The sequence below is a fragment of the Microtus oregoni genome, unplaced genomic scaffold, assembly GCF_018167655.1.
Source record: "Microtus oregoni isolate MIOR12 unplaced genomic scaffold, Mior012 000023F_ref0000262, whole genome shotgun sequence".
NCBI classification, from domain to species: Eukaryota; Metazoa; Chordata; class Mammalia; order Rodentia; family Cricetidae; genus Microtus; species Microtus oregoni.
In genome coordinates this window covers 31,558,470-31,578,505 of record NW_024543082.1, presented here as the reverse complement: position 1 = coordinate 31,578,505, position 20,036 = coordinate 31,558,470, and the positions used below count along the sequence as shown (strand labels likewise).

Below are 20,036 nucleotides of genomic sequence, written 5' to 3'. Positions count from 1 at the left end.
TTTCATTAAAAGCTCACTGTAAAATCTCCTCTTTTGATTAATAAACTTATTTTTAGAAATACAATTTTATACATTGTGTTTACTAGGGTTGTTCCTTTGCGGAACTACAGCTCCCAGCGTTCCCCTGGATTACGGACACATTTCCCAGAAGCCTTTGCATTCCTCGTTAAAAGGCGAGGGTCGCTACCCCCCTTCCCCCTTTTCTCTTTTTCCCCCACCTCTCCTGTTGTGTCAGCACACCTGCACCTGCCGGCTGTTACCCCTCCCCCATTAAAAGTGCACCCAGGTGGGACCTCCGCGTGTCTGTGTTTTCTTCCCCGTGTACCGTCTTTACCCTCTAACCCGCAGACAAGAAAGCCAGTCAGAAATTAGGAACAACAACTAGTGTTTAAAAAATGTTTAAATCATGTGGCGGCTGATTAGAAAACAGTTTTTAGTTACTTGCTACGATGAAGCAGGTTTCTATGCATTCAAAGACTTATTCTGAAACAAATTTATTTAAGAATAAAGGTGAGTTGTCTGGCGGTGGTGGCAGAAGTCTTTAATCCCAGTACTTGGGAGGCAGAGGCAGGCGGATCTCTGTGAGTTCGAGGTCAGCCTGGGCCACAGAGATAGTTTCAGGACAGCCAGGGCTACACAGAGAAACCCTGCTTGGAAAACCAAAAATTAATAAAAATAAAGGTGACGTAATTCGGTAAGAACATAAATAATTGTTCTAGATACTACAGACACAGCGCAACCCAATCACGGTTTGCTAAAACTTGTATGGGCACCACGTGGCTACGGTAGCCGGGAAGGCAAAAGGCGAAGAGGAGTCCTAAGTACCATCTCGCTGAGCCCTAGAGAGGAGAAATGAGCAGGCCCGAGCCCCGGCGGCTCGGTTCCCATGGTGCTGCCGTAGCCGCTGAGCGCCGGCGCAGGCGCAGCTGACAGATCGGGCTCCCGGGGGCCGCCGTCGCGGAGCGGGGCTGCAGTGCGCAGGCGCAGACGAACGCGGCGGCGTGGTCCCCATGGCGCTGCAGTAGCGGTGCTGGTGCGTGGGAGCCGGGATGAGCGAGTCCGAGGCGGACCGCTGGGCGTGGCTGCTGGTGCTGAGCTTCGTGTTCGGGTGCAACGTGCTGCGGATCCTCCTGCCGTCGCTGTCCTCCTTTGTAAGTAGCAGCTGGGGGGTGGCGGATCCCGGGGCGCCCGGCCTTGCCCGTTGTGTGCTGCAAGGTTTCTACCTTCAGCGGCTCCTAGCTTCTAACCGGTCGTCAGGTTCCAATCAACTCCGCTTACTGCGCCCTGGAGGGTGGGGACTCCCTGAGCCACGCCTTCTGGCAGCAGGAAGCCTCAGATGGGACGCGCTGGTAACCCACTTCCACGCAGCAGTCCCGGGCATGCATCATTACAGGTGCCGGGTCCCCGAGCGGCAGATCCCTGGCTGCAGAGGGCCCTTCCCCCGCCCCATACCCTTATTGCTCAACTCGCGTTTCTTTTTGATTTTTATTTTTATGTCTATGTGTGTTTTATCTGCATGTATGTAAGTGCATCACACGTGTGCAGTGCCTTTGAGGCCAGAAGAGGGGGTTGGATCCCCTGGAACTGGAATCGCAGTTGTGGGTTCTGGGAACTGAACCCATGTCCTCTGCAAGAGCAGCTAGTGCTCTTAACCACTGGGTTATCTCTCCAGCCCCCCCAGTCTGTAGCTATTAAAGATTTATTTGTTGATTATTTTATGTGTGTGTTCTGAGTGTATGTATTTGTACCATGTGAATGCAGTTGCCTGTGGAGGCCAGAAGAGATTGCCACACTCTCTGGAACTGAGTTACAGATGGCATACGCTGCCACATGGGTGTTGGGAACCTAGGTCCTCAGCTAGAGCAGCAAGTGTGCTTAACTGCCAAGCCATTCCTCCAGCTTGTACCTGTGGCCTTGGAAAACATTCTTTGTAATACACCTGTGAACAAGAACGTTTACCTGAGTTTTGTGAGCTGGTCTAGCAAATCAGTGGAGCCCGAAGAAGGATCAGAGGAACTCTTAACTTGTAGGTGTGTGACTGGTGATTGGTTTGAGGCGGTGACTGTGGAAATTTACCGCGTCTGCAGGTTGGTGTGGAGAACACCTAGTTAGTGAGCCCACACGTTTGGGATCACAGCAGCCGTCTGTGTGTGGGCGGCGAAGGGAGAGACGGAAACTGGGTCTTCCTGGAGAAGCCTCTCTTCTTCGTCCCTGTAATCCGTTTGTTTGTTTCGGTGGTTAGAGCGAGAGCCTTACGTGTTGGGACAGCGACCCTTTGTGGGGTTCATTCTGGTTATTGTTGGGAACCCTGAACCTCCCAGATCCTGAATTTCTGGTAAACAAGTTGTAATGCTTGCAGCTGCTCTGAGCACGAGACCCTCAGGAGTTCCTGATGGCAGGGGAGTGGGTTCTGGTGCTTTTCGCTGGGGCGTGGCTATCAGTTAAGGATCCCTATATAAGCTGCCCCTGGACACAATAAAGGGGACATTCTTGTTTCAGGGATGACCCGTGTCTCTGTCTGTATGTCTTTGTGTGTTTCACTCTTCAGCCCGTTGCCAGGTTCACGAACTGTATAGTAGCGCATAGAGCACGGACGGGCGTGGTGCACTACAGGTTATGCGTGTTTTCCTCCTGGTTCCTTATGTAGTTTTATTTTTCATTCTCATGTAGTATGTGTGTGTTTTTGTGTGTATGGGCACATGTATGTATGTGTGTGTGGGCATGTATATATGTGTGTTTGGAGGCCTGAGGTTGATATCCGGGATAGTCCTCTGTCAGTTTTCTGTCTTATTCACTGAGGCAGGGTCTCTCCGTCAAACCCAGAGCACACTGATAGGGTAGTCTTACTAGCTAGCTTGCTGTGGGGATTCTGTCTCTATGTTCCAAGGTTGGAATTACAGAGGGGCTTCTACTATATCCACCTTTTAGGTGGCTTCCTCATGCGTGTACGGCAAGAGCTTTAACCACTGGGCCACCTCCCTGCCTTTGTGTGGCTCCTTCTCTTCCATCCTGTGTCTCGTGCCGTTTCATCACAGTGGAGCTAAGGAAACAGGTCAGTTGCTCAGGGAGGCCGTGTGTGGCTGTCCTAAGTGAGTTTGTCATGAGTTTCCAGTCGCAGGCAGATAGGGAAGAGATGCAGGTCCTGTTGTCATCTCAAGGCCTCCAGTATACCTTTGACAAGACTCGTCAGGAAGGATTGCCACTTTAGGTGTCCATGCCTGAGTGTTTACCTGGGTGTGTAGGGCGTCAGTGCTGAGAGGAGGCACCTGGACCTGACCTGGGCTGTCCCGCAGGCAGTGTGGCCTCTGCCTTGAATCCATGAGTCAAACCCTTTGGGAGTGACTCCCGGGATGGTTGCTGGGTGCAGAAAGATAATGTATGATTTAATATCGTAGTGGAGAACAGCCCATCTGAATTGGTGTTCAGAACAGGGGAGAGCACGGAGAGATCCCATTTGTTCTGTTGCTGGGTTTCCAGGGAGGGAGCTATTGGGAACACCCTGGTATGAGGCCAGCATACTGCTCCCCACAATGGTTAGAGCACCTCTATCCCCTGCCTCTGATTTGAATGACCAAGTGTAACAAATTGATGACAAGATGGTTGGGTGTTCAGAATGTAGCCTCCCTCCCTGCGATTTTGAGCGGTAACTTTGCTCATGGTCTTCCGGGCATCGGTGCAGTCAGGAGGGTGAGCACCCTCCGTGCTGCAGGGCGACTGCTGGGATGGGGATGCTGCCTGTGCTTGAGACTGTCCAAGTCATAAAGTAGGGTTCCAGCGTTGTCTTAAGGGGACATAGGACACTCCGTGCACATGCATGGGAGGCACACTGCTCGGATGCCCCCGAACTCACATGTACAGATTGGATAGGCTCTCTGAGATGCTTCCCAGGCCTGACACGGCAGACACGGGGCGAGTTCTGATGTTCAAGTGCCCAAGGGACTGCCCTGGCAGAAGTGGAGTGCAACCCTGAGAGCGGCAGTGTGCAGGTGCCTGTGTGGATTTCCTGACAGACCCTGCTTTCCTGGCAGGAGCACACCACACACACGCCTCACGTACGCCTCTGGGGCCCGGCTGGTGTTCACGATGTGTGTTCAGCAGTTTCTAAGTTACCCTTCACTTCTGCTCCAAGCCTGGGCCAGCTCCTTCCAGGACCTGTCTGGAGCATTTTCCTTAGGTATTCCGTTTCTATGGACCAGCCTCTTAGCAAGGTCATTGTTTGGGAGTTTTGGATTGATTGATGATTGATTGATTGAGACAGGGTTTCTCTGTGTAGCACTGGAAATCACTGTAGATGAGGCTGGTCTCGAGCTCAGGGATCTGCCTGCCTCTGCCAACCAAGTGCTGAGTTTAAAGGCATGCACCACCATAACTGGTTGGGACAGGATTTTGTGGCTTTCAAGTATTAGGATAGCATAGTAATCTAACAGGATCTACTTCTAGAGCCTTGACTGAGAGGTGTGTTCCTGGGGTGATGGCTGGAGTGTTTGGCTGACAGGGCCCTTGAGGGTGCACGAGTGGGGAACCAGCATCCCAGGAGGAGATTGGCCCAGCCCAAGGAGTTGCTGTAGATGATCTGGTACTAGTTGAGGACAGCAGACCTCTGGACTTTCTGTCTTTGGGTCGGGGCTCGTTTGTGAGTTGAGATGGGTGTTGGAGACACACCCATGCTGGTGACCTGGGTTGGTCCTGTTTGTGCCTGTGGAATTCCAGGGGGAGGAGCCAGGCTGTTTAATCCCTGCTACCGGCTTTCAGACTTGTCTGGCCCTCAGGGTTTGGCCCTTCACTGAGTAACTCCAAGTCAATTGCCCACAGGGTGGGAAGGAAGGCTAGCGTCTGTCCTTCATTTCTCTGGATGTCTCTACCACCTGAGTCATCTCGATAGAAATTTCACAAACTTACTTAGTGCCTCAAAGTCGCGGTTCTGTCTCCAGGGCATTTGTGAGTCTGGATCACCTAAAAGCTGGTTTTTCTTCTGAGATCGGCCCCAGTGTGCAGTTCCTGTTGGTCTGGAGGTGGCTACGTGCTCCTGGCTGGCCTCGAACAGCAGCTCCTGCTGCAGCTTCCCTAGCAATGGGGCTATGGGCATGCACCCCCAGGTCCAGCTTGCTCCTGTTTCCTGTTTAAGTAGCCTTTATAGAGCCCCTGATTTTCAACGGTAGCTCTGTGACCACCATTAAATGGTGTATGGGAGCTGGAGAGATGACTCATTGGTTAAGAGCATTGACTGCTCTTCCAGAATTGAGCCTGGGTTCAGTTCCTACCAACCACATGGCCGCTCACAACTGTCTGTAATTCTAGTTCCAGGGAACCTGACACCCATAGCAAAACAACAATGCACATAAAATAAAAATAAATAGAAAGAAATGGCAAAAAATGGTGTATGACCTTTAAAATTATTTATGTATGTATGGGTGTTTGGCCTGCATGTATGACGTTTTCTGTATATCACCTGCATGCTTGGTGCCCGTGGATTCAGAAGAGGGGGTTGGGTACCCTAGAACTGGAGTCACAAATGGTTGTGAGCCACCATATGGGTGCTGTAAACTCAGCCCTGATCCTCTATTTGAAAAAACAAAAAAGTGCTCTCAACCCCCGAGTGCTCTGCATTCTGCCTCGATGACTTTTAGAGACTTTGGTCCATCCCTGTTTTCCTCTCCAGGGTGGACCAGGCCGGACTAACGCTCCATTTGAGCATTGGATCGTGGGTAGCAAAGAGAGGCTGTTTTGCATACCTTTTCCATGCACCGGCCTCGGACATGACCCAGTAGTAAGCTCAGTGTACAGCCGCCAGGATGACTCAGTGCTGGCCCCAGCCTAAGGGCTCTGCTGTGTACCTGGACTGTATGTGCACACTGGAGTGAAGGGTTTGCTTCTGATTGTAAACTGTGGGGGCTCATGGGGCCTCACATGTGTACCTGGACTGTGTGTGCACACTGGAGTGAAGGGTTTGCTTCTGGCTGTAACTGCAGTTGCCCTATTGTGTGGCAAGCAGAGAGGTCCTCTGAGCCAGGGGTGACACTTGCTGTGGGCCAGGTACACTTCAGATACTTCCGCTTTTCATCTTTAAAAAACAGCTATTCTTAAAAAGTTTGGACAAAATGTCACATGCAGGAGTTAGTCCTACAGTTTAAAAAGAAGTTGTGTCCCCCGTTGTCCCCCGCCCCGCCCCGCCCCGCTGAACCCTTGAAGGTAAGCTTACAGCTCTTTGGTGAGTGAGCAGAGTTCTTGGCTGTAGGGCCAGTGACAAATGTGTCAAAGGCCTGCTTCAGTTTCTCATTAGATGAGGTTCTTTCCACTGTGACTGTGTTTGTGGTGATCACTGATGTCTCCAGTCTGGGGGCGGGGCTTCTGACTCTGGCAGGGGCTCTGCAGAGCCGCTGCTGTGTTTGGAGGGCTCCTGACAGTGTGCTGTTACTGCATCTGACTGGTATACACAGCCATTCCATTTGATGATGGGGCTGGCCTGACCTGTCCCTTTCTGCTCTGCACCGTCCCTGACAAGCTCTGATAGTTGGTGGGCGCCACCTGGTGGCCGCTGCTGTCCTGCTCTGCTTTGGCTGCAGGGGCTATTTCTGTTTCACATGACTCCCCAGTGTCTTCCTGCAGCCCCTAAACCGTGTAGTTGCTGGGCCTGTTTCGAAAGCCAGTCCTGGATTGGCTGGGTCTCGGTGAGCACACACAGGTCCCCTCTTCAGAGCTGAGGGAACCCACTCTTCTCTATGTGGAAGGACACTGATGCTGGCCTCCTCCCTGCCAGGTGTCTAGGGTGCTGCAGAAGGATGCAGAACAGGAGTCGCAGATGAGGGCGGAGATCCAGGACATGAAGCAGGAGCTGTCCACTGTCAACATGATGGATGAATTTGCCAGATATGCCAGGCTGGAAAGAAAGATCAACAAAATGACAGACAAGCTCAAAACTCACGGTACCCATCCTGCAGTCACTTGTAACCTGGCGTGAGGGCCGATCAGGGAGGGCCTTGGTGGGTGGGTTTGAGGTGTATGTGTCCTAGAGGGCCTACGGTGATGTGACCTGTTAGCTGTATGCAGGATCTCCGCAGTCACTTCTTCCTATTCACTGATAAACATTTGCTTTCTAGATCTAGAAATCATCGTAGATTTTTCTTCATCCTCTGTAGATTTTCATTTCCAGGTTTGATGCTTTGCTGAGGAAAGTCCAGATAAAGATCACACAGTTGTTGACGGAGGTTTCTGTCCTGCCTGGTCCCGCAGCCATTCAGTCCCAAAGAAACACACAGAGGCCTACATTAATCATAAACTGGTTGGCCTGTTAGCTCAGGCTTTCTTTCTTTCTTCCTTCCTTCCTTCCTTCCTTCCTTGCTTTTTAAATTCCTTAATTTTTTATTCCTGATACTACTATCACAATATACAGGGCAATACACCTGATGTAATGAAAAGAAAAAAAGAAAGACAGAGCTACAACAGATCAAAGACCTCAGGAATGCACATGTAATGACACCGCATTGCACTGATCAGGAATGCACATGTAATGACACCGCATTGCACTGATCAGGAATGCACATCTGATGACACTGCATTGCACTAATCAGGAATGCACATCTGATGACACTGCATTGCACTAATCAGGAACGCACATGTAATGACACCGCATTGCACTAATCAGGAACGCACATGTAATGACACCGCATTGCACTAATCAGGAACGCACATGTAATGACACCGCATTGCACTAATCAGGAATGCACATCTGATGACAGTGCATTGCACTAATCAGGAATGCACATCTGATGACACCGCATTGCACTAATCAGGAATGCACATCTGATGACACTGCATTGCACTAATCAGGAATGCACATCTGATGACAGTGCATTGCACTAATCAGGAATGCACATCTGATGACACTGCATTGCACTAATTGGTGGGTGCACTTTTTGCGAACGCTGGCTCTGACAGTCCTGAACAAGAAGGGCCTCCTGTTTAAGCTGCGATAACTTTTCTGACTATGGATCATCTCTCCTTCTGTGGTAGATTTTTACAGTTCCTCTAATGCATTTAGGACCACTGTCTCAAAGTAACCTGCAGCTTTCCTGACAGCTCCTTGCTCTCTCCTGCTAAGAACCATAGCCCCTTTCTGCTGTTTCTTTAAAACCTTCTGCTTCCATATCCACCACTTCCACCACCATAGGGACTGTCAGCTCAGGCTTCTTATTAACTAAACCTTACATCCTACATTAACCCATAATTCTTGTCTGCATTAGCCATGTAGCTTGGTACCTTTATCAGTGAGGCATTCTCATCTTGCTTCCTTTGAGTCTGGGTGATGACTGCAGACTGAGCCCTCCCAGAATTCTTCTGTTCTGATCACCCTGCCTATACTTCCTGCCTGGCTTCTGGCCAATCAGCATTTTATTAAATCAGTACAAGTGACAAAGCTTTACAGGGTACAAGCCCATTGTCCCACAGCACACAGTAGGTCCCCAGGGTACTTTGTCTCACTCTCAGGAGCATGCCTACAGCATACAGATGTCAGGGAGCAGTGCACACTTGAGTCCCAGTGCTCTGAGGCAGAGTCATGCAGGTCTCTTTGAATTCAAGGCCAGCCTGGTCTACATGGTGAGTTTCAAGCTAGCCAGGGCTCCACGGTGACACACACACACACACACACACACACACACACACACACACATTCTTTGTCTTTCTCGTCTCTCTCTCTCTCTCTCACACACACAGGCACACTCTTTCTCGTCTCTCTCACACATACACACGCATGTGCATACACACGTGTCTCTAGAGAGCAGTGTGCCGTGAGAGGCCCTGCTGGACCGTGTAAGGTGGAGTAGGTTGCACTCTGTGGAGCACACAGGGGCCTGTGCAGGCCTGGGAGAGCTGAACTCCTGCTGGAGATCCAGGGATGGTGCAGGTTAGAGAATGGAGATGATGTTTCGTCCTGTTGGCCTGTGGCAAGCGCGTCAGGAAGAGTGCAGGGATTCCAGGATGCGGTCTGAGATAGCATAACAGTACCACCTTTCAAATTTCCTGAGTTAGTATACAGGCTGAGGAGTTTCATCATGGCTGTTTGAGATTTCTAAGTATATTGTTTAATTTATAATTAGAAGGTGTTTTGTAAGGGAAAATGACATTTCTGTGTATTTGGGTATTTTCTCAACTTTGCAGGATTGGTTCATGTTTCACCTCTTTTCCTTTCAGTGAAAGCACGGACAGCGCAGTTGGCCAAGATCAAGTGGTTTATAAGTGTCGCCTTTTACATACTGCAGGTAAGTGCGGTGTCGGCCGGCTCTGGACAGCTGTTTGTTTCCTCGGTCTGCTGTGTACGTGTGCATGTGTGTAGGTGTTTTTCCTCGTGCTCATGCACCTGTGTGTGATATGCACGGAGGCCGGAGGTGGATGCTGGGTGTCTTCCTTGACTGCACTACTCTCCAGTGAGAGAGGCAGATTCTCTCACTGTCTTCATCTCCTGAGCTCTGAAATGGAGACAGGATGCTTTTCTCTCCTGCATCTGTGTGGGTGCTGGGAATCGAAACTGCATGGCGAGCTCTTTACCCACTGAGCCATTTGTGAATGTCTGAGAATGAAACAACAGCATCTCTGTTGGAAACCCAGGTCCTTAGAGCTGGTTCACCTTGCCCTATCCTAGAAGCCCCTTGTTCCCTGCTTCTTTTCTTTTTTATTCATTTTTTATGAGTATGAGTGTTTTTCCTGCATCTGTGTCTGTACACTGTGTGTGTGCCTGGTGTCCTTGGAGGTCAGAAGAGGGTATCAGATCCCCTGGGACTAGACTTAGAGACAGTTGTGGGTACTGGGAATTGAACCTGGGTCCTCTGGAAGAGCGGGCGGTGCTCTTAAATGCTGAGCCATCGCTAGCCCACCAACCGGTTTTTCTCCTTCCTTGGCCCCTGGCGTTCTTACCTTCTGGGGGATTGGCGGTGCTGCTGATGCGTAGCTGCGACTGCACAGCTGGCCGGCATGTGGGCGACCTGGGACTTAGTGCGGGCCACCTGGGTGTGTGGGTCTTTCCTGAGCTACAACACCCATGCCAGCTCCCCTAGAGACGAAGCTTGGAGAAAGGCTGAAGAGACGTGCCTCGAGACACTCTTATTTGATAAGTTTGTGCTCCGTGGAGGGCCAGGCCTCTGGCAGGCACCCTCTTCAGTCTGCTTGTTTGAGCAGAGAGTTTGGGGCAACAGAAGCTGCTTCTGGGAAAGGGCAGGAAATGAAACATTAGTTTTCACCAGCTTGAAACTGATGGGGGCGCCAAAGGGAGCACCTCTGCTGTGTAGGGAGGACTGTGCTTATTAGGGTCTTAGAGTCACGAGTGCTTTTACATTTGGCATGTAGTTCAGCTACTCAGGATAGACATTGTGGGAGGACTCAGCTAATTTAAATAGTGACTGTATGACTTCTGTGTTAAAGGATAAAATGCCAGTTCCTACGAGAAGGCCCACCCTGTCACCAGTATATGATATTTGTCTCAAGTCGTGTGTGTGTGTGTGTGTGTGTGTGTGTGTGTACTGCGAGGACTGACGGGTGTGAAGCCTCTACCCACATCTTCCTTCAGGCAGCGTTGATGATCTCGCTCATCTGGAAGTATTACTCCGTCCCTGTGGCTGTGGTGCCCAGCAAGTGGATCACCCCGCTAGACCGCCTGGTGGCCTTTCCTACTCGAGTGGCAGGTAGGCAGTAGAGGTGTGCGGTGGGAGATCAGGCCACCTGTCTTTGTCCTCGTTGTCCCCTTCGCAAGCCTCCCTTCCTGCCTCAGCCGCATGGGGGTCCCTCTGAATGCTCAGGAGTGAGTTACAGCCCAGGCTCTCAGGGGTCACCTCCTCCCCCCTTGGCTGCGGCACTGAGCAGCTTGCTGCTGTTGGCTCTCGCTTCTGGATGTTAAAGGTCGTTTGTGTCATTGAAGAATGAGCAGACACACAGGAATATGTGTCATTGAAGAATGAGCAGACACACAGGAATAAGTTTTCAGGTTGGAGGGGTGGCCCCGGTTGGCCTGGAGCTCTGCTGCAGACCAGGCTGGCCTCGAGCTCACAGAGACTTGTTTGCTTCTGCCTCCCCAGTGCTTCTGGGATTAAAGGTGTGCTCCTCCATGCTCTGGCAACATGGGAACAATTTTTTAAAAATAATGCCAGTTAAAAAAAAAAAAGCCAGGTGGTGGCGCACACCTTTAATCCCAGTATTTGGGGAGGCAGAGGTAGGCAGATCTCTGAGTTCAAGGCCAGCCTGGTCTACAGAGTGAGTTCCAGGACAGCCAGGGCTGTTACACACAAAAAACCCCTGTCTTGAAAAACCAAACCAAAGCACCCCCCCCCCCACACATGTCAGTTGCCTTGTGTAAATTTTTAGTCTGTTTGGCATTCAGTTAACAGGCATGAGGAGCTCTGTGAGTTCAAGGTCTGCTTGGTCTACACGCAGGGAGTTTCAGACCAGGTAGGGCTACTTAGAAAAATGGGGGCAAAAAAATTCCTGCCAGTTACAGATAAGCCGAGCTGTGGTCTGTGTCTTCCAGTGTGTCTTTGCCGTCTGTCTTAAGATGGTCAAGGCCACCTGGCTTAACTCATTCTGTATCCTTTTCACTTTCTTGTGTGTCTCATATGTTCAGCCTGCTATAGTAAAATATACAGTGGGTACTTGTAGGCTGAGTTTCCCTGTTCTGACTGCTGGCCCCAAAATAAACACACCGAGTCTTAATATTCCTTATAGATGCTCAGTCGATAGCTCAGGCTTATTACCAACCAGCCCTTTTCTGTTAATCTGTGTGCCGCCCTGAGGCTTGTGGCTTTTACTTCTAGCCCACTTTGTGTGTCTGACTTGTTCTCTGACTCTGCCTTCCTCATCCCAGTATCCTTAGTTTGGTTGCCTTGTCTTTACTTTCTGCCTGGCTGCCAGCCAATCGGCTTTTTGTTAACAACAATAGCAATATATATTTCCAGTGTGTAAAGATTTTTCCACAGCAGGTAATTTAAACAGATCTGCTTCCTGATGGCTAGAGTCCAAGGTGAAGGTGCCATGGATTGGTAGCATTAGGACCCATTTTGTGTTTCACAAATGGCCCCCTGTCAAGGGTCCTTGGATAGGAGGAGGAGATGGTAGGCTGTGCTGTGTAAGCTTCTTCCTAAGGCGACCCCACAGCCCTGCCTAATACTGTCCCCAGGGTCAGGACTGACGCATATGAATTAGGGGGCAGACATTGCAGGGCACAGCACTCTGTCAGGAAATTTCTTTGCCAAAGAATTTTCTTGTTATTTGAATTTTTCTGTTAGTACACTTTCTCGGGTCCTGATTTTTGGTAATTGAGGTGATACTGCTGGATGTGGTGGCTTATGCCTGCAGTCCCAGCCTTTGGGAGGCTGAAGCAGGTGGATTGCTGCAAGTTCAAGGCCATCATGGATTACAGTGTAAGAGCCTGTAAAAAGCAAAGTGTAGATTCTTGCCAGTCACGGCTTCTGATGTGTGGTCATACTGTAGAAAAATACATCATTGAAAGGAAGCGGTTTCAAGGACCTTCATTTTGTCTGTGCTCCCCTCCCCAACACTGCTGGGCTCAGGTCGAGGGAGCAGCAGGCCACCCTTGCTGGCACTGCCGAGCTGTTGGCCTTGTAACCTGGGGATGGAGGATAAGGATGTCTTTACTTTAGGTCTGAGAACACATAACTATGTGTACAGTGCTTTTTTGCTGTTGTTGATATTTTAAAGACAGGGTTTCTCTGTGTAGCCCTGGCTGTCTTGGAACTTGCTCTGTAGACTAGATGGCTCTAACTGAGAGATTCACCTGCGTCTGCCTCCCGACTGCTGGGATTAAAGGTGTGCGCCACCAGCCCCTCCCCCAGCTTTCTCATACTTTTTTGAGAAGTGTAAAATAGTGGTCAGGGTGTTGTTATAGCCTATTGATATACCAGGGACATCTCTGGCAGGAAAGGGACCTAAGGCAGTGCCCATTGTTCAGCTTGGTACACAGTGTGTCTGTCTGTGACCTGTAGTCTGATGAGCCCCCTCTCTTACCCCTCAACACTTGGAATTGGCATCTTCCTCCTGTAGGTGTTGCCACTGTATCCTCTGACACGAGTTTCTTTCTTTTTAGGTGGAATTGGAATCACCTGTTGGATTTTAGTCTGTAACAAAGTTGTGGCTATTGTACTCCACCCTTTCAGCTGAGCGGAGGATGTGCAGCCACAGAACTTTACCAGGAGGATATCGACGACCACACAGAGCCCACAGGCTCTTGTTTTTGTGTTTTGGAATGTTTTTGTCTGTCACCCGGGAGTCTTGTTCAAGTCAGGGTTTTCTACAGTTGTCACTGAGCCAGAAAAAGAGCGGTGTGACAGTTAGTGTATTGACGTAGTTCTGGACCCGCTGGGCTGTGAACGTCAAGTGGCATTTGCATGCTGGGGCTCGCTCTGCATGGTTGGCTTTGTTGCCAGCTGCAAAGACTTTCCTAACAACTCCAATAGTGCCAGGTTTTTTATTTGTTGTTTTTTTTTTTTTTTTTTGTTTTTGTTTTTTTTTTGCACCACAAACAAAAACACTTTAGTGTTCTAGAAGACATGGAAATGATGTCCACTTCAGTGGTTTCTGCAGACACGACCTATGGTCCTGGGAGGGTGAGATCAGTCCGTGGGCACAGGTGCTGTTGCTGAGGTTCCTCCTCAGGGCACCTGCAGGTTGTGCTCCGCCCTTACACGATGCCACCACATCTGGGTCCCGACACAACACACATGGTGCAAGGGAAAACCAAGTCCACAGCTGTCTTCTCTCTGGCCTTCACACTTGAGGTGTTGTCTTTAGTCCTGTACATTTGGGATCCCTTGGAAGAGACTTAGAGTTGTGGGTTTGGGATGGTGTCAGTATCGTGCACCGCCCATACCCTCGGCCGCTCTGATTCTGTACACGCTGGCTACGCAGAGTGATGACTTCATGTCAGTTTGAAGAACTCATTTCTCACAGCAGACATTATGGGAGATGACAAATCAGAATGTTTCTGTGTTAATGTGCATTCAGCCTTGTGTGATATTGGCAGCTGGCAAACTGTTCTGTGTGCGCTCCGCTCCGTGGACGCGTCCTATCTGAATGTCTTCCCAGGTGCGTCTTATGCAATGCTCTCAGACTGAACCCCAGATCACCCCAGACCTTCTCTGGAATGATACATAGAAATCTTTTTGGAAATTTGTCTAGTTGTCAGAGTTCTGCATTTTGAGGTTTTTTTTGAGCAAGATCTAGGTAAATATTTTCTAACTACACCTTACAAAATCTCAAAAGAATTAAAGTTTATGGCACTTGCTCAAATATTACATCTAAGTCCTGTTTTTCTGATATAAAATTAGTTTCTTATATTTCTTATTTTTATTACATTGTGTCCCACAGTGTGTTTGGGAGTCAGAGTTCAGCTTTCAGGAGGTAGTTATTTTAGTTAATTTTAAAGACTTTTTCAGATTGTTCAGTGAATCAATAAATTATTATGAAAAAATTTCTTAAATTCTTAATGACTGGAACTATTGCTGGACCTCACAGCTAAAGTGCATACACTTTGAGATCACATAAGACTTCAGGCTGCGTTGTACTCAGCTTGTTTAACCAGCTCTGATACAGCAGCGGAACCACGGCTTTAATTGTGCTGAATTTCCCGTGTAATTGGCTCTCACGAGCTAAGAGTGCACAGTTGTGAATTTCCCGTGTAATCGGCTCTCACGAGCCAAGAGTGCACAGTTGTAGTCCACAGTCTGTCTGTGCATCTGGTGCTCTGTTAACACATTTTCGAAGTGGCAAGGAAAATATTTAACTGCCAACGTCAAAACCACACACACAAAAGATTAAGTTATAACAAATACAATAATAATGTACCTCGTGGAAGTTTTCTGCTTCTCGCTCTTTAATTTCAAGGTCAGTTGCTCTCCTCTTTGCTCCCTCTTCTGTCTTTTTCTGTATTTCTTTTCCAGACAACTGCAGTTTTTTTCAAACTTGTTTTTTAGATTTTTAGCTTGAATAGACCCTCTTTTTCATTTGATTAGTTCTTCATATCCTCTACTCAGTCCAAAAGTTTTGTTTTCTTCTTCCTCCTCTCCCGTTCCTTGTCTCAGTTCTCAAATCCGTTTCTCCATTTCTAGTTTATGCTTCCGTTCCTTCTCTGTTTATCGTTTTTCTTCTTCCATTTTTTGTTTTAATAATTCTTCAAAATTAATTTCCAGTTTTCCAGGCATCAGAGATTCTTGAGAAACTGTTTTATATATCTCTGGGGAATCATCTAATACCGTGCTTCTTCTTACTTCCCAAATGCCTTCCTCTCTTCCTCTGTTCTCCGGGCCTCCTCCTCGGCTTTTCTCTCCTCACCTTCTCTCCTTTGCCTTTCTATTCTTCAAACCTGAGCTTGAGTTTTCCAGAGTGGTCCTCTGTAAAAACTTTTGCTGTGTCTTGGTTTTCATCCTCATTCTCCTCATTTACCTGCTCAGCTTTTTGCTAATTCGCGCTGTATTTTTCTCTTTTCCAGCAGATCCTATCTTTCCTCTTTGTTCTCTTTCTTTGCTTTTCCTGTCTGAGTCTTTCCATTCCATCAGATGTATCTTTAAACGTCCCTGCTAACTTTGGGACATGAGCCTTTTCTACTGTAACAGAAATCTCTTCCTCGTCATCAGAAGCAAGAATTTCTTTAATCTCTGCCTTTTGCGAAACGTCATTCACGTTTGCTCTATGTGGTTTGGGGCAGAAGCTTTGTATATTTTTGTATTCAGTAGAGGAGGCTATAAGCATCAGACAGAATGAGGTTGCATGACCACATTCCTCTAAATTCGTCCTTTTGTTTCCTGTAATTTGACTCTTAAGGATGAACACACTTTGAGAGGGACACCGTCACTGAAGAAAGTCAGAGCGGGAGCTCGAGCTGGCCAGGTACGCACCGTCCAGTGGTGCCGTTTTTAATTTTAGAAAAAAACCCACATACATTTTTTTTTTAAAGAAAAAAATACCTCTGCAAGAATTCTGCTTTTTATTTCTTGAAGTTCACCTGAGAATGACACTAGTGGGTGTTGCTCCTGCTTATCCTCCTCTGTGAAATGTCGTCTGTTGGACCAGGTTCAGCGTAAAACCGTGTGAAAGCATCGCCATGTATCTGAGCCTGCTAACTTTTCATAGTGGTTCCTGTGTGTGTTCACGAGACCATGTTATGTGTTCATTTAAAGCATTTCAAATGAAGTGTGTCTTTAAAGTGGAACAGTGAAGCAAGCTGGGGTCTGATCAGTTTGGCTCATGAAGTTACAAGACAGTTCTGCCAAGTCTCAGTGTTTATCTTTCGTTTTTTTGAGACATAGTCTCTCAATGCTGTTCTCAATGTAGTCCTGGCTGTTCTGGAACTCTCTCCATAGACCAGGCTGGCCTTGAATCCACAGAGGTCCACCAGCCTCTGTCTCCCAAATACTGGGATTAAAGGTGTTTGCTGCTTCACCTGGCTCCAAGTCTGTTTTTGAAGTACTTTTCCTAGTTACAGTATTGGCCAGTGCTAATAGCCTAGACTCTGGGGAGCCATAGCACAGAAAAGCTACAAGCTGGCACCATCACAATCTCTGCACAGCTCTGGCTGTCCTGGCACTCACTACGTAGACCAGGCTCACTTGGAACTTACAGGGATTCACTTGCCTCTGTCTCCTAGCTGCTGGGATTAAAGGCATAGCACTGGGTTTTGAAGGATCATATTTATATTCTTATGTTTCCTAGTGATCTCATAAACAGCTTGTTCTTTTGGCTGACTGTACTGTGAATAGGGCGAGTGTCAGATGGAGCACCACCCGATCAGCAGACGCTGTAGACTTACACTGCACCAGGGTGACTAGGCAGGGTGTATAAAGGGCACAAGTGGTGTGCAGCAGTAGGCATTGCCAACATTGGCCTGCCCATCCGCTCCAGCATCCCCACCCCTCAGCAAACACTTGGTCAGTTGAGGATCTGAGGAGGTTGGAACGGCACTGGAAGCTGCACAGTCTGGGCTCGCTTCAGGAGCTCGGCACTCAGGGTGGGGGAGGGTGTGCTTGCACCTGGTCCTTTTGTAGTGAGCTGTGATCTGGAATGGTGCTTACTGCCAACCAGACCTGGGCCTCTCAAGGGATGTGTGATGTCCGCTGACTGCAGGAAAACAGTGACAAAGGGTTAGTTTGTTCCCAGATGTTAGTGCTCCACACGCATAATGTAAGACTGCTTGTGTCCCCGTGTATAATGTGTGTAAGATTGCTCATGTCCCCATGTATAATGTGTATAAGATTGCTCATGTCCCCGTGTATAATGTGTGTAAGGCTGAGTGGGGGATATCACTGTGTCTCTCCCCCCAGAATTGTATTTGTTTAAAAATGGGTAATAAACATTGAATTAACCAGGGAAAGGTGCAGCAGAAAGTGTCTCTGTCCCTCTGCCCTGTCCTAGGGTTCTCTAAGATGGTCCATGTTTATGAATGTTGCTGTGTATGCACTTAAAAAACGATGAAAGGAAAAAACCTGAAAAACCAAAATTAATTTTTTTTTAAATTTTAATTTTTTTGAGGCAGGGACCCTGTGCAACCCTGGCTGGCCTGGAACCCACCATGAAGACCAGGCTGGCCCCTCTGCCTCCTGAGTGTTGAGATGTGGGCGAGAGCAGCCACAGGCGGCAGCAGCATCACCCCTCAGCAGGCACTGAGCCATTGGTGCTAATATACACTAGTGTATAAACATCTGGAGACAGTGTGGCCAATTCCAGATACGGAATTGTTGCTCCTACAGCTAAATGAAGGCGAGTTACACAGTGTAGGCTGGGAATCCAGACCCTTTATAGCTCCAACAAAAGCTCTTAGACCTGAGCAGCTAGCTCGAGCATACAGTTGTTTTAGGACAAGGTTAAGAGAAGAGACCATTATGTAACAAAAGAGTAATTTATCTCAACAACAACAAAAAACACAGCCTCCTATACAGGCACAGATTGGCTCCCAAAGGCAGGGCACGCAGACTGCTCCCCTGAGCAGGAGACCACCGGCAATGACCGTGAGGCAGAGCGTGAATCTCTGTACTGTCTGTCTGAGTCTGGTGCCTCTTCCCTGACGTTTCGACAGTAGTCCTGCTGTAGAGTTTGTATGCCTTAGGCTGAACAAGAGTCGCCGTGAGTCCCACATCTCCAAGCTCTGTAATAAACCAGGTCTGCCTGAAGAGGGGACATTCTGCCTTCATAGTAAAGGTGTAAGTTTGTATCTAAAATGTTACCATTGATCAAGGTACAGTGGATTATTTTATTAGATAGCAATAAATTAGCCGCAGTCCACCCAAGTACTAAAACAGATACTATGTAAACCCTCACATGGTAAGTAAGATTAAAGGCATGTAACTAGTATATAAACCAGAATGTATTAGGCCTCTGTTGCATTTAAATAACCGTTTTCCTGTTTCCTTTGGCGGGTGAGGCCTGGATGGACCGCACCACGTTGGCTCTGGAGTCCCCGAAGGCATTGCTGGCAGAGGCCTGGCTGGGTCCGAGCTGCTGGGCCTTGCCAGCCACCTCGCCATTGGTGGGGCCACTCCTGCCCGCGAAGCCTGCACCGAAGAGCTCCTCCATGAGGCTGCTCTTCTTGTCCCGGAAGGCTGTGTCCTTGGCTTTGACCCTGGTGGCCTTGCCGAAGGAGGGCTCGTAGCTGGCAGGCTCCAGCCGCAAGTCCTGGTCGCTGCGGTGCTTGCCCATGCTGTGGCGGCAGCGTGGGCTGCCCGAGGCCTGCCCACAGGATGTGGGCAGCCCGTGGTGCAGGTTCTCAGTGGCCTCGGTGAAGGAGTAGTGCTTCCTTGGCCGAGGGGTCTTGTTCGGGGCTGGCCCAGGCTCCACATCATCGGCCGCTCCCACCTGGGCCACCTCAGCCATCGCAGCCACTTCCCTGGCTGGAACCTCGCCCTCCGTGTCTGCAGGGGTCACACTTTCCCTTGCAATTGGCTCTACTTCTGGTGGGATGACTTTCTTTTCTTGATCTTCCCTTTTCTCTTCTTGCTTCCTAAGAGTTTCCAGAGAGGCTTGTGGTTTTGGGTGTTCAACCTCCTTTGATAAATCTGCATTAGAAAGATTAAGACTAAGTGCCCTCAAACAAGAAATAGATTTTAGAAGCACCCCCCTCCCCATGGTGCAGTGGCTAAGGGAACAAGCTTGCCTGTGGGGCCGAGGCAAGAGTTGGGCCTGAGCGTTGGTGGTGGGCCAGTCTAGGCTAATGCGTAGCTAGCTTTGTTCAGTCAGAGCCCTGCCTTGAAGCAATGAGGCCGAGAGTAGTGGAGGAAGAAGACATGGTGGCCTGCCCGGTTCTCAAACGATGTATTTGGGGCTGAGAGTGTAACTCGGTAATAGAACACTTACTTAGCATGCCTAAGGTGCCTGCCAGGTTTGATGCCCCAGCTCCATAAAACCAACGAGAGAGAGAGAGGGGGGGGGCGATGGCGTGTTAGCACACCTCCCGAGACTTCAGACATGTCACTGAAATGGTACAGGAGGTGAATATACACAGGGCACTAACACACAGAAGGGGTCATTGTTAATAAGCTTTCCTAGACTGTTCTAAATAAATGGGAATTAGGAAAAGAAGAAAAATATTTATGCACAAATACTAAGAAAAATCTTCTCTTGATGGTACTCATCAAACAGGAACCATTTCTGTCAGACACTGAGGGAATGGCCCCGTGATAGCTGTGTAGGCAGTTTCTAGTGGCCCAGCACTTTCATCTCTAGGAAACCCCACGCAAAAGGAGGCTGCAGGGCTGTGCAGACAGCAAGCACGCTTTAGTGTCGTCCAACTCTGTAAATGTGCAGGGGAAGGGAGTTAAGGGCAGTGTGCTGCTGTGGGATTCTGGGTAACTGTGGGCAAGTGGCCTTATGGGAATGACGATTCTACACTAGAACAGGAGCTCAGGGTATTTTGTATTTGTTCCTGCTGCTGCTGGGGTGTGTGTGTGTGTGTGTGTGTGTGTGTGTGTGTGTGTATACGTGTGTGTGCACACACCTAGAACCATGCCTCACCATCGTATATGCTCAAATAGAATTTGTCAAATGAACAGATT

At 48.9% G+C, this 20,036-nt stretch overlaps 2 protein-coding genes across 2 annotated transcripts in view; one reads left to right on the top strand and one right to left on the bottom strand.

The window, feature by feature from the left end:
- Positions 1-838: 838 nt before the first annotated feature.
- Get1 (guided entry of tail-anchored proteins factor 1) lies at positions 839-17,614 on the top strand. The gene is made up of 5 exons (XM_041672912.1): positions 839-1,151; positions 6,758-6,923; positions 9,190-9,257; positions 10,559-10,673; positions 13,085-17,614. Exons 1-5 carry the CDS (start codon positions 1,050-1,052, stop codon positions 13,156-13,158), a joined length of 525 nt encoding a protein of 174 aa, XP_041528846.1. The 5' UTR covers positions 839-1,049; the 3' UTR covers positions 13,159-17,614.
- The window catches only part of Lca5l (lebercilin LCA5 like), an 18,421-nt gene continuing 15,985 nt past the window's right edge, over positions 17,601-20,036 (bottom strand). Inside the window, exon 7 of the mRNA XM_041672908.1 lies at positions 17,601-19,040. Within this exon, the coding sequence (XP_041528842.1) occupies positions 18,373-19,040 (668 nt within the window). The 3' untranslated portion in view covers positions 17,601-18,372. The remainder of the gene's footprint in view (positions 19,041-20,036) is intronic.

Bases quoted from the DNA above. Each gene is read 5' to 3' on its own strand.
- Get1 (XM_041672912.1), top strand. From the start codon at position 1,050: ATGAGCGAGTCCGAGGCGGACCGCTGGGCGTGGCTGCTGGTGCTGAGC. The intron at 9,258-10,558 runs GTAAGTGCGGTG...ATCTTCCTTCAG, and splicing joins TCGCCTTTTACATACTGCAG to GCAGCGTTGATGATCTCGCT. The intron at 10,674-13,084 runs GTAGGCAGTAGA...CTTTCTTTTTAG, and splicing joins CTTTCCTACTCGAGTGGCAG to GTGGAATTGGAATCACCTGT.